This window comes from Papio anubis, chromosome 17, assembly GCF_008728515.1.
Source record: "Papio anubis isolate 15944 chromosome 17, Panubis1.0, whole genome shotgun sequence".
Lineage (NCBI taxonomy): Eukaryota > Metazoa > Chordata > Mammalia > Primates > Cercopithecidae > Papio > Papio anubis.
Window position 1 is genome coordinate 46514261 of NC_044992.1, and position 16512 is coordinate 46530772.

General features: G+C 44.9%; 1 protein-coding gene across 5 annotated transcripts in view; it reads right to left on the reverse strand.

Annotated features, from left to right (window-relative positions):
* Positions 1 to 16512, reverse strand: part of MED1 (mediator complex subunit 1) — a 51121-nt gene that overhangs the window by 24031 nt on the left and 10578 nt on the right. For 2 of the 5 annotated variants that reach the window (XM_031657061.1, XM_031657063.1), the window contains 7 exons: positions 15026 to 15080; positions 14789 to 14921; positions 13665 to 13693; positions 7225 to 7296; positions 5211 to 5285; positions 4383 to 4456; positions 987 to 1076 (listed from right to left, as the gene is read on the reverse strand). In XM_031657061.1, coding sequence (XP_031512921.1) covers positions 987 to 1076; positions 4383 to 4456; positions 5211 to 5285; positions 7225 to 7296; positions 13665 to 13693; positions 14789 to 14921; positions 15026 to 15080 — 528 coding nt within the window. The remainder of the gene's footprint in view (positions 1 to 986; positions 1077 to 4382; positions 4457 to 5210; positions 5286 to 7224; positions 7297 to 13664; positions 13694 to 14788; positions 14922 to 15025; positions 15081 to 16512) is intronic. The other 3 variants (XM_031657064.1, XM_031657062.1, XM_031657065.1) reach the window with 3 other exon arrangements.

Genomic DNA, 16512 nt, shown 5'->3' on the forward strand with positions numbered 1-16512 from the left:
GGGTTTCTCCATGTTGGTTAGGCTGGTCTCAAACTCCTAACCTCAGGTGATTCGCCCACCTCAGCCTCCCAAAGTGGTGGGATTACAGGCGTGAGCCACCATGCCCGGCAGTCTATTTCTCTTTATCTTTTCTTGTATTAAGGGCAAACAAAAAATAACGTCCATTACTATAGTTCTTTAATTTAGAAAACTAACTTCACTTTTTTTTTTTTGATCAGTAACTCACTACATTGCCCAGACTGGAGTACCATGACTGTTTACAGGCACGATCATGGTATGCTACAGTCTCAAACTCCTGGGCTCAAGCAATCCTCCTGCCCAAACCTCCCAAGTAGCTAGAACTACAGGCATAAACCACCATGCCCATCCTTCTTTACTTTTAAAACAGTAAGTAAGCTGATTATCTCAGGTCAGATGGTTGATATCTCTTCTTATGACTCACTCATTTACTTATTTATTCAAAATACTTCCTTTTTTTGAGATGGAGGCTCACTCTGTCACCCAGACTAGAGTGCAGTGGCACGATCTTGGCTCACTGCAACCTCCGCCTCCCGGGTTCAAGTGATTCTCCTGCCTTACCCTCCTGAGTAGTTGGGATTACAGGCACGCGCCACCATGCCCAAGCAATTTTTGTATTTTTATTAGAGACAGGGTTTCACCATGTTGGTCAGATTGGTCTCGAACTTCTGACCTCGTGATCTGCCCACCTCAGCCTCCCAAAGTGCTGGGATTACAGGCGTGAGCCACTGTGCCCAGCCCAAAAGTACTTACTAAGCTTCTACTATGTATGTGTGTATATTTGTATTGTGTATATACCTATGTGTGTATGTACTTGTGAACCGATGTATACATATGTGTGTGAGGTGTTGTGTGTATAAGGTGCAAATGGTAAGGTCAGCAAACTCATTAGAGAATAGCAAACCAGAAATCAAAGGCAACCTGGGCACTGAACAAAATCTTTAATTCCTTTAAAATTAAAGTCTTACCATTATTCTCATGCAAAATGATGGGAGATGCAGTCTTGTCATCCAGCAGGTCAGAAGGAGAGACATAGTACTTGAGGTTCATTAAATGACCTATGAAAAAGAAAACTCATAACTGTATCTTTATCAGGTAAATTACAAACACAGAAAAACATAAACATTTATTATATAAACCTATATTCAAGAAAGTAGTTTAACATATATGAAGAGTCAAGCTCCAAAACAGCTTATGAAATATGGCAGGCATGGTGGCTCACACCTGTAATCCTGGCACTTTGGGAGGCTGCGGCAAAAGGATCACTTGAGTCCAGGAGTTTGAGACCAGCATGGGCAACACAGTGAGACTCCATCTCTAAAAGTAATAATAATAGGCTGGGCACAATGGCTAATGCCTGTAATCCTAGCACTTTGGGAGGTGAGGCAGGTGAATCACCTGAGGTAAGAAGTTCAAGACCAGCGTGGCCAACATGGTGAAACCCTGTCTCTACTAAAAATACAAAACATTGGCCAGGCGCGGTGGCTCATGCCTGTAATCCCACAACTTTGGGAGGCTAAGGCAGGTTGATCACAAGGTCAGGACATCAAGACCATCCTGACTAACATGGTGAAACCCCGTCTTGACTAAAAATACAAAAAATTAGCTGGGCATGGTGGCATGCGCCTGCAGTCCCAGCTACATGAGAGGCTGAGGCAGGAGAATCGCTTGAACCCAGGAGGCGGAGGTTACAGTGAGCTGAGATCGCGCCACTGCACTCCAGCCTTGGCAACAGAGTGACACTCCATCTCAAAAATAACAATAATAATAATAATAATTAGCCTGGCCTGCTGGTGAGTGCCTGTAGTCCTAGCTACTCAGGAAGATAAGGTGGGAGGTCAAGGATACAATGAGCCGTGATCGTGCCACTGCACTCCAGCCTGGAAGGCAAAGCAAGACCCTGTCTGAAAAAATACAAATAAAAAACAAAGAACTATGACAGGCGCCCAGGTGGGGTGGCACACGCCTATAATGCCAGCACTTTGGGAGGCCAAGGTGGGCAGATCACGAGGTCAGGAGATCAAGACCAGCCCGGCCAGCATGGTGAAACCGCATATCTACTAAAAACACAAAAAACTAGCCAGGCATGGTGGCACACGCCTGTAGTACCAGCTACTTGGGAGGCTGCAACAGAAGAATTGCTTGAACCCGGGAGGTAGAGGTTGGAGTGAGCTAAGATCAAGCTACTGCACTCCAGCCTGGGCGACAGAGCAAGACTCCATCTCAAAAAAAAAAAAAAAGACATATGACAGAAGATTAAGTATGGATTCTGGGACTAACAATTTATTTCACACAATTGATTTAAAAAAAAAAAAAAGTCCAGGTGAACTGGCTCACACTTATAATCCCAACACTTTGGGAGGCTGAGGCCAGAGGATCACTTGAAGCCAGGAGTTCAAGTCTAGAGTGAGTTATGACTGCACCACTGCACTCTAGCCTAGACAACATAGTGAGACCCCCATCTCTAAAAAAATTGTTAAAGTGGCATGGTGGCACTTGACTGAAGTCCCAGCTACTCGGGGCTAAGGTGGGAAGATCACTTAAGCCCAAGAGTTAAGGGCTGAAGTGAGCTATGTTCCTGCCATTGTACTTCAGTCAGAGGGACAGAGAAAGGCTCTGTCTCAAAAACAAAACAAACAAACAAAAATGGGAAGGATAGGTATTGACAGCTTAGAAATCATCACGAAAAGGTCAGGCGCAGTGGCTCATGCCTATAATCCCATCACTTTGGGAGGCCAAGGCAGGCAGCTCACCTAGGGTCTGGAGTTTGAGACCAGCCTGGCCAACACAGTGAAACCCCGTCTCTGGTACAAATACAAAAATTAGCCAGGCATAGTGGCACGTGCCTGTAATCCCAGCTACATGGGAGGCTGAGGCAGGAGAATTGCTGGAACCCGGGATGCAGAGGTTGCAATGAGCCAAGATCGCACCACTGTACTCCAGCCTAGGAGACAGAGTGAGACTCTGCCTCAAAAAAAAAAAAAAAAAAGAAAGAAATCATCACGAAATACACAAATATCTTAATTTTCTCCCTCTGCTTTATATGTTTATAAACCCAACATGAGGCCAGGCGCCTATAATCCCAACCCTTTGCAATGCAGTGGCAGGAAGATCACTTGATCCCAGTTCAGGACCAGCCTAGCCAACTTAGTAACACCATGTTTCCATAAAACAATAAAAATTAGCCAGGCATGGTATCCTGCACCTGTAGTCCCAGCTACTCAGGAAACTGAGTTGGGAGGATTGTTTGGGCCCAGGAGGTTGAGGCTGGAGTGAGTCATGATTGCACGACTGTACTCCAGCCTGGGCAACAGAGCAAGACCCTGTCTCAGAAATACATAAATAGGACTAGTGCAGTGGCTAATACCTGTTTGTAATCCCAGCACTTTGGGCAGCCGATGAGGGAGGATCATTTGAGGTCAGGAATTTGAGACCAGCCTGGCCAAAATGGTGAAACCCCATCTCTACTAAAAATACAAAAATTAGTTGAGTGTGGTGGCACATGCCTGTAATCCCAGCTACTCGGGAGGCTGAGGCACAAGAATCGCTTGAACCCGGGAGGCAGAGGTTGCAGTGAGCCAAAATTCTGCCACTGCACTCCAGCCTGGTGAGAGCCTGTCTCAAGAAAAATAAACAGGCCAGACGCGGTGGCTCAAGCCTGTAACCCCAGCACTTTGGGAGGCCGAGACGGGCGGATCACAAGGTCAGGAGATCAAGACCATTCTGGCTAACACGGTGAAACCCCGTCCCTACTAAAAAAATACAAAAAAAAAAAAACTAGCCGGGCGAGGTGGCAGGCGCCTGTAGTCCCAGCTACTTGGGAGGCTGAGGCAGGAGAATGGTGTAAACCCCGGAGGCGGAGCTTGCAGTGAGCCGAGATCCGGTCACTGCACTCCAGCCTGGGCGACAGAGCAAGACTCCACCTCAAAAAAAAAAAAAGAAAAGAAAAATAAACAAAATAAAAAATAAATAAATGGGCTAGATGCAGTGGCTCATGCCTGTAATCCCAGCACTTTGGGAGACCAAGGTAGGTCGATCAGTTGAGGTGAGGAGTTCAGGACCAGCCTGGCCAAGACAGTGAAACCCTGTCTCTACCAACAATAGAATAAATTAGCTGGCTATTGCGGTGCACACCTGTAATCCCAGCTACTCAGGAGGCTGAGGCATGAGATTCACTTGAGCCTAGGAGGTGGAGGGAGCAGTAAGCTGAGATCATGGCACTGCATTCCAGCCTGGGCGACAAAGTGAGACTCTGTCTCAAAAAAATAAAATAAACAAACAAACAAACAAAAGGTGAAATGAAAAGTAATGAACCTCAACTTAAATTACACATGTTTCTAAACAAGCAAAATAGGATCACATACCCCCACTTCTTGGTGTGAGATAGCCAACACTTCCATGAAGAATCTTATCCAAGGGACCAGCATTAGTTGCTTTCCTGTAAGACAAGTGATCTATGTTTGCTTATATTTAATGCCTGATGGTCTTGGTACACACTGTGATATGGAGTTCACCTCTCCAAAGTCTTTTTTTTTTTTTTTTTGAGACGGAGTTTCGCTCTTGTTGCCCAGGTTGGAGTGCAGTGGCACAATCTGAGCTCACTGCAACCTCCACTTCCCAGGTTCAAGTGATTCTCCTGCCTCAGCCTCCCAAGTAGCTGGGATTACAGGCGCCCGCCACCACGCCCGGCTAATTTTTTGTATTTTTAGTAGAGACGGGGTTTCACCATGTTGGACAAACTGGTCTCGAATTCGTGACCTCAGGTAATCCGCCCGCCTCGGCCTCCCAAAGTGCTGGGATTACAGGCGTGAGCCACCACGCCCAGCCCAAAGTCTTATAATACTATCATAATGGTTCTGTCTTGTAATTGAGCATATAGCAAGTGTATTTAACCTCCAAAGTAAAGGGATTATTTCCAAGTACACACCAGTATGTAGTATGGTGAACAAAAATTACACTTAGACTATTATTTCTCAGATGGGACTCCATGGAGTCTGATGAGTCTTTAGACAAAACCTATGGTAACCAACAACTTAATGATACTGATGCTCAGAAGTTCAAATACAATCATCATTTCGGAAGAGAAAGGACATATATCATACAAGCTTAATAGAGATGTATAAAATAGGACCCTAATCTCCTTGGAGAAAAACTCAAGGGATCATGTAGAATTAAGGTTTTACAAGTCTTACCAGTACATAATTGCCATTTTAGAAAGATCTTGTTCTAAGGATTGGAGAGCCAAGTACATTTTAGTCTTCAGTTTGCTGGAGAGTAGATGAGAAGAACATGAGTTAATAGTTGAAAATTATGACTGGGCGAAGTGGCTCACGCCTGTAATCCTAGCACTTTGGGAGGCTGAGGCGGGCAGATCACCCAAGGTCAGGAGTTTGAGACCAGCCTAGCCAACATGGCAAAACTCCGTCTCTACTAAAAATACAAAAAGTAGCCGAGTGTGGCTAATAGGGCGTGGCTCACGCCTATAATCCTAGCAATGTGGGAAGCCGAGGTGAGCAGATTGCCTGAGCTCAGGAGTTTGAGACCAGCCTGGGCAACACGGTGAAACCCCGTCTCTAATAAAATACAAAAAAAAAAAAAAAAAAATTAGCCAGGCGTGGCAGCATGCATCTATAGTCCCAGCTACTTGGGAGGCTGAGGCAGAATTGCTTGAACCCGGGAGGCGGAGGTTGCAGTGAGCCAAGATTGTGCCATTGCACTCCAGCCTGGTGGCAGAGCAAGACTTCATCTCAAAAAAAAAAACTCAAAAAACAAAAAAAAAACTGCCCAGGTGCGGTGGCTCATGCCTGTAATCCCAGCACTTTGGGAGGCCGAGGCAGGTGGATCACATGAGGTCAGGAGTTTGAGACCAGCCTGACCAACATGGTAAAACCCCTTCTCTACTAAAACTAAAAAATTAGCCAGGTGGCCGGGCGCAGTGACTCACCCCTGTAATCCCAGCACTCTGAGAGGCCACGGCGGGTGGATCAAGGTGTCAGAAGTGCGAGACCAGCCTGGCCAAAATGGTGAAACAACCTGCCTCTACTAAAAATGCAAAACTTAGCCAGGTGCGGTGGCCGGCGCCTTTAATCCCAGCTACTCAGGAGGCTGAGACAGGAGAATCACTTGAACCCAGGAGGCTGCGGTTGCAGTGAGCCGAGATAGCACCACTGCACTGCAGCCTGGGCGACAAAGCAAGATTCCGTCTCAAAAAAAAAAAAAAATTAGCCGGGTGTAATGGTGCATACCTGTAATCCCAGCTACTCAGAAGGAGGAGGCAGGAGAACTGCTTGAACCCAGGAGGCGGAGGCTGCAGTGAGCTGAGGTTGTGCCACTGCACTCCAGCCTGGGTGACAGAGCGACGCTCCGTATTAAAAAAAAAAAAAATTAAAACATTAATTCTTGACCTGACCTCAGGTGGTCCACCCACCTCAGCCTCCCAAAGTGCCAGGATTAAAAGCGTAAGCCACTGTGCCCAGCCTAAAACATTAATTTTTAAAATAAAATTATTTTTGTCACTACATAATTTTTTTTTGAGACAGCATCTCACTGTCGACTGGGCTGGAGCACAGTGGCACAATCACTGCTCACTGCACCCTCAAACTACTAATTTGAAGTGATCGTCCCACCTTAGCCTCCCAAGTAGCTGGGACTACAGGCACTCACCACCACCCATCTAAGCTGTTGTTGTTGTCTTTCTGCTAGAGACAGGGTCTCACTATGTTGCCAAGGCTGGTATTGATCTCTGAGCTCAAGAAATCTTGCTGTCTTGGCCTCCCAGTGTGCTGGGATTAGAGGCATGGGCCACTTTGACTGGCTTCACTACTATTAAAGCCTATTTTTAGCACTTCAAAGCTTATTTTCATCTCTGTTTTTAAAACTCAAATAGGTTAATAGAATCCCAGGTAGGTTAAAAGTAGAATTAAAGCCAGTTCCACAACAACTAATTCCTTTCAGCCTGGAAATTGGAATGTTGGACATCTCAAAGATAATATTCTGTCTTCCAGCATTATGATCAATTAATGCAGGCACTGCCTATTGAAGATATCTTTGAAAGGCCTAACGTTGGAAGCTGAGCTACAGATTACAGTGTAAGTAGAAACTAGGAGTGACAAATAGTAGAAGAGTTGGCAAATTTCTAGGCATAAGGTGGCTTATAGATTTATACTGATTTTTCCAAACAAAAGCAAAAATATTAAAAATACTTACTTGTCCCCTGGAAGGTTATACAGATTAACAAGGCCCTTAAGGTGCTTAGAAAATTCATCAAAATTTTTTTCCCTATAAGGAGTTCACGGGAGAGGGGAAAGAGAGGAAAATACAACATAAAATTACTACTCCATCTTACAACAAAGTGCCAAAAATCACAGCTATATAAAACTGATTTTAACAATCAGCTTTAACTGTTTTCCTCAAAAGTTTTCTAGCATCAACGAAAAGTAGCAAAAGAAAAGAAAATATTTTCCTTTGTCTCTCTGCTCCATTTTTGCTGGAGAAGGTACCAATAAACAGTGTGAAAGTTAAAAGGAAGGTGGTCAAAACCTCTCTACCAGGTAGTTTTATTAGATCCCAAGTAATGAAACCTGATTTAAATCAATTATTAACAACTTTCCTTTCTTTTTTTTTTGAGAGAGTCTCAATTTGTTGCCCAGGTTGGAGTGCAGTGGCACCATCTCGGCTCACTGCAAGCTCTGCCTCCTGGGTTCACGCCACTCTCCTGCCTCAGCCTCCCAAGTAGCTGGGACTACAGGCACGCACCACCACGCCTGGCTAATTTTTTGTATTTTTAGTAGAGACGGGGTTTCACCGTGTTAGCCAGGATGGTCTTGATCTCCTGACCTCATGATCCACCCGCCTCGGCCTCCCAAAGTGCTGGGATTACAGGCATGAGCCACCGCGCCCGGCTCTTTTCCCTTTTTATTAATGTTTTTGTAGAGATGGGGTTTCCCTATGTTGCCCAGGCCAGACTCTAATTCCAGGACTTAAGCAATGCTCTCACTTCAACCTCTCATGTGGCTGGGACTACAGGTGTGCACCACCACACCCAGCTCCTTTCCTCCAAATATGTAATTGAATTTGGATGTCAACAGAAATGAAACTTTTGATTGCAGAGATAATGAGAAGAAAATAAATTAGGAAGGGCCGGGCACAGGGGCTTATGCCTGTAATCCCGGCACTTTGGGAGGCCGAGGCGGGTGGATCACGAGGTCAGAACATCGAGACCATCCTGGCTAACATGGTGAAACCCCATCTCTACTAAAAATATTTTTAAAAATTAGCCGGGTGTGATGGCGGGCACCTGTAGTCCCAGCTACTACTCAGGAGGCTGAGACAGGAGAATGGCGTGAACCCGGGAGGTGGAGCTTGTAGTGAGCCAAGATCACGCCACTGCACTCCAGCCTGGGGGACAGAGCAAGACTGTCTCAAAAAAAAAAAAAAGAACGAAAATAAATTGGGAAGACATAACACTTGTGGGTATACAGCAACATGAGAGCAAAGATGAGAGGGAAAATAAATACTAGGACAGAGATGGAGACCCAGAGAAAAGGTAGTGGGTACCCTGGAGGCAAACTACCCATTAGAAAATATTGCTATGACCAGATCTACCCCAGAAAAAATAAACTACTACCATGACCTCTGGCTTTCTAGGACCAAATATTCATGCTTTGATTCTCAGCCAAATGGGTTTTTGTGGATAGGTTTAGGAATCCAATACATCTCCAGAATTCTAACTCTTGATATCTTTTTTCAAACTTGAAAAAAAAAGCTCTCTAGAAAGCTAAACTGCCATGACAAGGTCAGACACTTGAGCAGACATTCTGTGAGCATTTACTGAGCACTTACAGTCCACAGTGCTATTAAGAGAGTAAAAAGAAACAAGAGTAGCAGCAAAATATATTCTTTACCTTAATATTACCATCTATACTAAATGACTAAATATCAGGTAAAAGTCAACATTGTTTCTTTTTTTTTTTTTTCTTTTTTGAGACAGAGTATCACTCTGTCCACCAGGCTGGAGTGTGATGGCATGGCACGATCTCAGCTCACTGCAACTTCTCCCTCCTAAGTTCCTGAGATTCTCCAGCCTCAACCTCCTGTGTAGCTGGAATTACAGACGAGCACCACCACACTGAGCTAATTTTTTGTATTTTTAGTAGAGAGAAGGTTTCACCACACCCGGATAATACAAAAATTAGCCAGGCATAATGGCAGGTACCTGTAATCCCAGCTACTCAGGAGGCTAAAGCAGGAAAATCGCTTGAACCCGGGAGGTGGACGCTGCAGTGAGCCAAGATCGTGCCACTGCACTGGGCAACAGAGTGAGATACCATCTCAAAAAAAAAAAAAAAGAAAAAAAGGCCAGGCGCAGTGGCTCACGCCTGTAATCCCAGCACTTTGGGATGCAGAGGCGGGTGGATCACGAGGTCAGGAGATCGAGACCATCCTGGCTAACATGATGAAATCCCATCTCTACTAAAAATACAAAAAATTAGCCGGGCGTGTGGCAGGCACCTGAAGTCCCAGCTACTCGGGAGGCTGAAGCAGGAGAATGGCGTGAACCCGGGAGGCGGAGCTTGCAGTGAGCAGAGATCGCGCCACTGCACTCCAGCCTGGACGACAGAGCGAGACTCCGTCTCAAAAACAAAAAAAAAAGAAAAGAAAAAAAAAAACACTTTTACACACACACACACACACCTTATTTTCTCAATGTGAACACTCTAAGACATCCTCATGTGGTACCTGAGAACTCCGCTATGCTCAAAACAAAGGGTATGTAATAACTTCCTTAAATTCCCCAAAAGTCTTAATTCTGAGTTTAAATTTAAGTACAGATATTTCCACTCAAAAGAAAAGTGAAAAAATCCACCATGTGCTAAAAGTGACTGTTTTCAAGCCTAGCACTTTTCCTGTAACACAAGTATACCTTCTAAATGAAACAATTTTTCCCAAAATCAAAGCAAAAAAGTTATTCTCATGGTATTATACTCAATTATCAAGCCTTCTCTGATTCAATGATTACTTACTATTTATTTTGTTCCACACACAATTCTTTTTTTTTTGAGACAGTCTCGCTCCATCACCCAGGCTGGAGTGCAGTGATGTGATCCCAGCTCACTGCAATCTCCACCTCCCAGGCTCAAGCCATTTTGTACCTCAGCCTCCCAAGTAGCTGGGATTACATATGTGAGCCACTACGCTCAGCTAACTTTTTTTTTTTTCTTTTTTGAGACAGTTTTGCTCTTATTGCCCAGGCTGGACTGTAATGGCATGATCTTGGCTCACCACAACTTCTGCCTCCCAGGTTCAAGCGATTCTCCTGCCTCAGCCTCCCAAGTAGCTGGGATTACAAGCATGCACCACCACACACGGCTAATTTAGTATTTTTAGGGACGGAGTTTCTCCATGTTGGTCAGGCTGGGATCCGCCTGCCTTAGCCTCCCAAAGTGCTGGGATTACAGGCATGAGCCACCACGCCCAGCTTCACACTCCGCTAATTTTTGTATGTTTTGTAGAGACAGAGTTTCGCCAGGCTGGCTAGGATGGTCTTGAACTCCTGGCCTCAAGTGATCTGCCCAGTTCAACCTCCCAAATTGTTGGGATTATAGGCATGAGCCACCACCCCCAGCTATATGGAATTCCTAAACCTAGATCGGCAATTCCAACCAGGGGTGATTTTGCACCCCAGGGGACATGGTTGTGACAACTAAGGAGATAACTACCGGCAACTAATGAAGAGGCAAGGGATGCTATTAAACATAACAGAATAAACCAGGCCGCCCAGGAGCAAAGAATTTCCAATCCAAATTGTCATTAGTACCAAGTTTAAGAGACCCTGGGATATCTTTCTGTTGGGAAACTGAGGCAAAATAAGAAAAAAAAATTAAAAATTAAAAAAATAGGGGCCAGGCGCAGTGGTTCACGCCTATAATCCCAGCACTTTGGGAGGCCGAGGTCGGCAGATCACGAGGTCAGGAGATCAGACCATCCTGGCTAACACAAGTGAAACCCCATCTCTACTAAAAATAGAAAAAGTTGGCCGGGCGCGGTGGCTCAAGCCTGTAATCCCAGCACTTTGGGAGGCCGAGACGGGCGGATCACGAGGTCAGGAGCTCGAGACCATCCTGGTTAACACGGTGAAACCCCGTCTCTACTAAAAAATACAAAAAAAAACTAGCCGGGCGAGGTGGCGGGCGCCTGTAGTCCCAGCTACTCGGGAGGCTGAGGCAGGAGAATGGTGGCGTGAACCCGGGAGGCGGAGCTTGCAGTGAGCTGAGATCCGGCCACTGCACTCCAGCCTGGGCGACAGAGCAAGACTCTGTCACAAAAAAAAAAAAAAAAAAAAAAATAGAAAAAGTTAGCCAGGCGTGGTGGTGGGCGCCTATAGTCCCAGCTACTTGGGAGGCTGAGGCAGGAAAATAGCATGAATCCGGGAGGTGGAGCTTGCAGTGAGTCGAGACCACGCCACTGCACTCCATCCTGGGTGACAGAGCGAGACTCTGTCTCAAAAAAAAAAAAAAAAAAAATAGGCCTGGCACAGTGGCTCACACCTGTAATCCCAGCACTTTGGGAGGCTGAGGCGGGCAGATCATCTGAGGTCAGGAGTTAGAGATCAGCCTGGGCAAAATGGTGAAACCCCATCTCTACTAAAAATACAAAATTAGCCAGGCGTGGTGGCACATGCCTGTAATCCCAGATACTCGGGAGGCTGAGGCAGGAGAATCGCTTGAACCTCGGAGGTGGAGGATGTGGTGAGCCGAGATCGCACCACTGCACTCCAGCCTGGGCAACAAGAGTAAATCTCCATCTCACCAAAAAACAAAAAAAAAAAAAAAATTTAAAAAATAGAAAAGGGGGCCGGGCGCAGTGGCTCAAGCCTGTAATCCCAGCACTTTGGGAGGCCGAGACGGGCAGATCACAATGTCAGGAGATCAAGACCATCCTGGCTAACATGGTGAAATCCCGTCTCTACTAAAAATACAAAAAACTAGCCAGGTGAGGTGGCGGGCGCCTGTAGTCCCAGCTACTCGGGAGGCTGAGGCAGGAGAATGGTGTGAACCCGGGAGGCAGAGCTTGCAGTGAGCTGAGATCCGGCCACTGCACTCCAGCCTGGGTGACAGAGCGAGACTCCATCTCAAAAAAAAAAAAAAAAAAAAAAAGAAAAAAAAATAGAAAAGGGGCCAGGTGCTCAGTGAGCCAAGACTGCACCATTATACTCCAGCCCGGGTAATAAGAACAAAACTCCGTCTCAAAAAAACAAAAGAAAAGGGCCCAGCATGATGGCTCACAACTCTAATCCCAGCACTTTGGGAGACGTGAGGTCAGGAGTTCGAGATCAGCCTGGCCAACATGGCAAAACCTCGTCTCTATTTTTGTTGTTGTTGTTTTTTTTGAGACAGTCTTGCTCTGTGCCTGGGCTAGAAAGCAGTGGCGTGATCTCGGCTCACTGAAAGCTCCGCCTCCTGGGTTCACGCCATTCTCCTGCCTCAGCCTCCTGAGTAGCTGGGACTACAGGCGCCCACCACCACGCCTGGCTAATTTTTTGTATTTTTAGTAGAGATGGGGTTTCACCGTGTTAGCCAGGATGGTCTCGATCTCCTGACCTCTTAGATTTGCCCGCCTTGGCCTCCCAAAGTGCTGCGATTACAGGTGTGAGCCACTGCGCCCGGCCCTTATTATTTTTTTTTTTTTTTAAGATGGAGTCTTGCTCTGTCACCCAGGCTGGAGTGCAGTGGCACGATCTCAGCTCACTGCAACCTCCGCCTCCCAGGTTCAAGCAATTTTCTGCCTCAGCCTCATGGGTAGCTGGGATTACAGGTACTGGCCACCACGCCCAGCTAATTTTTTTTTTTTTTTTTTGAGACAGCGTCTTGCTCTGTCACCCAGGTTGGAGTGCAGTGGTGAGATCTCGGCTCACTGCAAGCTCTGCCTCCCGGGTTCACGCCACTCTCCTGCCTCAGCCTCCCGAGTAGCTGGGACCACAGATGCCCACCACCACACCCAGCTAATTTTTTTTTTTTTAGTAGAGATGGGGTTTCACCGTGTTAGCCAGGATGATCTCGATCTCCTGACCTCATGATCCACCCGCCTCAGCCTCCCAAAGTGCTGGGATTACAGGTGTGATCCTAAATTTTATATTTTTAATAGGGATGGGGTTTCACCATCTTGGCCAGGCTGGTCTTGAACTCCTGACCCCGTGGATCCACCCGCCTCAGCCTTCCAAAGTGCTGGGATTACAGGTGTGAGCCACCGCACCCAGCCACCTTGTCTCTATTAAAAATACAAAAATTAGCCAGGCGTGGTGGCACACATATGCAGTCCCAGCCACTTAGGAGGCTGAGGCAGGAAAATTGCTTGAACCTAGGAGGCAGAGGTTGCAGTGAGCTGAGATCGTGCTACTGCACTCCACCCTGGGCGATAGAGCAAGACTCCATCTCAAAAAAAAAAAAAAAAAAAAAGCCCTGGGATAGAGTAGGGTGAAAAGCTATGCTATGTCAATTCAGGACGTGATTAAGTACAGACCTTAAAAGTCTTTGCCCAAGAAAATAAACTTGTTCCTGAGGAGAATAACTTCTGACCAGTCTTAAAACCTAGCTGTAAAGAACAGCACTGTCTGTCAATATCAAGGAATATAAATCTTATTTGCTCACCTTAGCTGCTGTACAAGCTCCGGACAGCTCTGAAATCAAAGAAATTATGTTAAAACATTAAAACTACTTTAGCAACTTTGAAGATATCAAAAGTCTTTCTCTTTCTATAGCACATGTTTTACAGCAAAACCGTTAAAACTACAGATAGTCCTCATATTAAAATATTAAAAAGCACCTTCTTCCTACTTGGTGAACCATAGGATTAGGGTGAGAAATTTAAAGTCAAAGCATATGAAATAGTTTTTAAAGGAATCAACTTTCAGTAGCTTGTTTAAAACATTAAGAACTCTAATGCCATACATGGAATTCATATCAAATTGTCTGGTTACACACATTTTACATTCATCTCTATTACAGAATTTTTCAGATCATCTGTTCTTGATTATAATCTCTTTGAGGGTAGGAACCCTGAGTCATTTATTTCTGTATCCCCAGCACCTATTGTTCAATTGCGGCTCACGTTTGTTGATATGAAATGAAAAGGGTTCCCGCCGGGTGCAGTGGCTCACGCCTATAATCCCAACACTTTGAGAGGCTGAGGTGGGTGGATCACTTGAGGTCAGGAGCTAGAGAACAGCCTGGCCAACATAGAGAAACTCCATCTCTACTAAAAATACAAAAATTAGCCAGGCGTGGTGGCATACACCTATAATCCCAGCTACTTGGGAGGCTGAGGCAGGAGAATCACTTGAGTCCAGGAGGCGGAGATTACACTGAGCCGAGATCATGCCACTGCACTACAGCCTGGACAACAGAATGAGATTCTGCCTCAAAAAAAAAAAAAAAAAAAAAAAAAGACATAAAAGAAAAGAAAAGAAAAGAAGGAAGGAAGGAAGGAAGGAAGGAAGGAAGGAAGGAAGGAAGGAAGGAAGGAAGGAAGGAAGGAAAAGAAAAGGTTTCCTATGGTGTTTCCACTGGTCAAAGTCTTTGGATGATGTCAGAGATGGGATCCATGTTTTCTAAATTCCATTCTATAGCTGTTGATTTTGTAGCCCATCACATCATCTCTACAGTGGCTCATGAAAAAACCTAAACCCAAGCTATTTAAACCCCACCAATTAATTTTAAAATTAATGTCCCTACATAAACCCCACAGATTCCAGTGAAATATCAACAACACATACCACAGGATTCTCCCCATGGTGAGCCACTTTTACATCACAAAGCTGTCCTGCAGGATCTAACTGCACTTCCACATAGAACATATCTGACGTGATGTAACATTCAGTGCCACTGGCACTGAGATGAGAGCCCAGTCTAGCAGGAACAAATCAAAACAAAAATTAATAGAAGACACATAAATAAAGCCACCCAAAGTTAACACTAAGTTAAACGTTTCTGCCTACAGAAAGACTACTTACCCATTCTGTCTTGCTATGGACTCCAAACGATCAGTCATTGCTGGTAAAGATGTTACTATAAGAGGATGAAAAAAGGAAGTCACAAAGAATGCTCCAAATAACTTAAATGGTATTCTTTGAAGACAGAAAGATTAATCCTTCCAAAACCATAAATATATTGAGTAGTTCAAATGCTTGTAATGTGCATAAAGTTTATTGGTAAGGGTTAGCTGTGGCCTATGCAGTACTAAAGGTCAAAAAAAAAGATCTATTCGAAAAATTACTGGAGCTTTCTCCTCTCCTGTTTTCATTACTCCTTATGTGGGACGAGCTACCTTTAACTTAAGATACATTTATCTGCTAATGATAGAATAAGGAAGATTAACATTAAAACTAACATAAAAACAAATACTCAACATTAACAACACCATTAATCACAACAGTCAAAAGGTTAAAACAATCCAAGTGTCCACTAGCGGATGAATGGATAAACGAAATGTATATATGTAGAGAGGAGTATTTTTCAACCTTAAAAAAGGAAGAAATTCTAATAAATGCTTCAAAATAGATGAACCTTGAAGACATTATGTTAAGTGAAATAAGCCAGTCACAAAAGGACAAATATGGTATGATTCCACTTATATCAGGTATACAGAGTAGTCAAATTCATAAAGAAAGGAAGCAGAATGGTGGCTGCCAGGGACTGGGGGAAGGCGGGAATGAGACATTACAGAATGTAAGCTTGGGAAGATGAGTGAAGTTTTACAGATTGAGAGTGGTGATGTTTATACAATAAATGAATATACTTAATGCTACTGAACTATATACTTAGAAGCAGAGAAAATGGTAAATTTTACGTTATCTATATTTTACCACAATTAAAACAGAAAAAAAGGCCTGGTACGGTGGCTGACGCCTGTAATCCCAGCACTTTCAGAGGCCGAGGTGGGCGGATCACAAGGTCAGGGGTTCGACCAACATGGTGAAACCCTGTCTCTAATAAAAATACAAAAATTAGCTGGGCATGGTGGTGCACACCTGTAATCCCAGCTACTCAAGAGGCGGAGGCAAGAGAATCGCTTGAACCCAGGAGGCAGTGGTTGCAATGAGCAGAGATGGCGCCACTGCACTCCAGCCTGGGTGACACAGCGACTCTGTCTCAAAAAAAAAAAAAAAAAAGAAAAAAAAAAGATAAAGAAAATAACACTCAGTCTCTAGTAAAAATACAAAATTAGCCAGGCATGGTGGCATATGCCTGTAATCCCAGCTACTTGGGAGGCTGAGGCAGAAAAATCACTTGAACCCAGGAGGCAGAGGTTGTGGTGAGCCGAGATTCCACCATTGCACTCCTGAGACCAGGCAAAGTAGCTCACACCTCTAATCCCAACACTTCGGGAGGCCAAGGCAGGCAGATTACCTGAAGTCAGGAGTCCAAGACCACCCTGGCCAACATGGCAAAACCCCATCTCTACTAAAAATCCAGAAATTAGCCGAGCGTGGTAATGGGC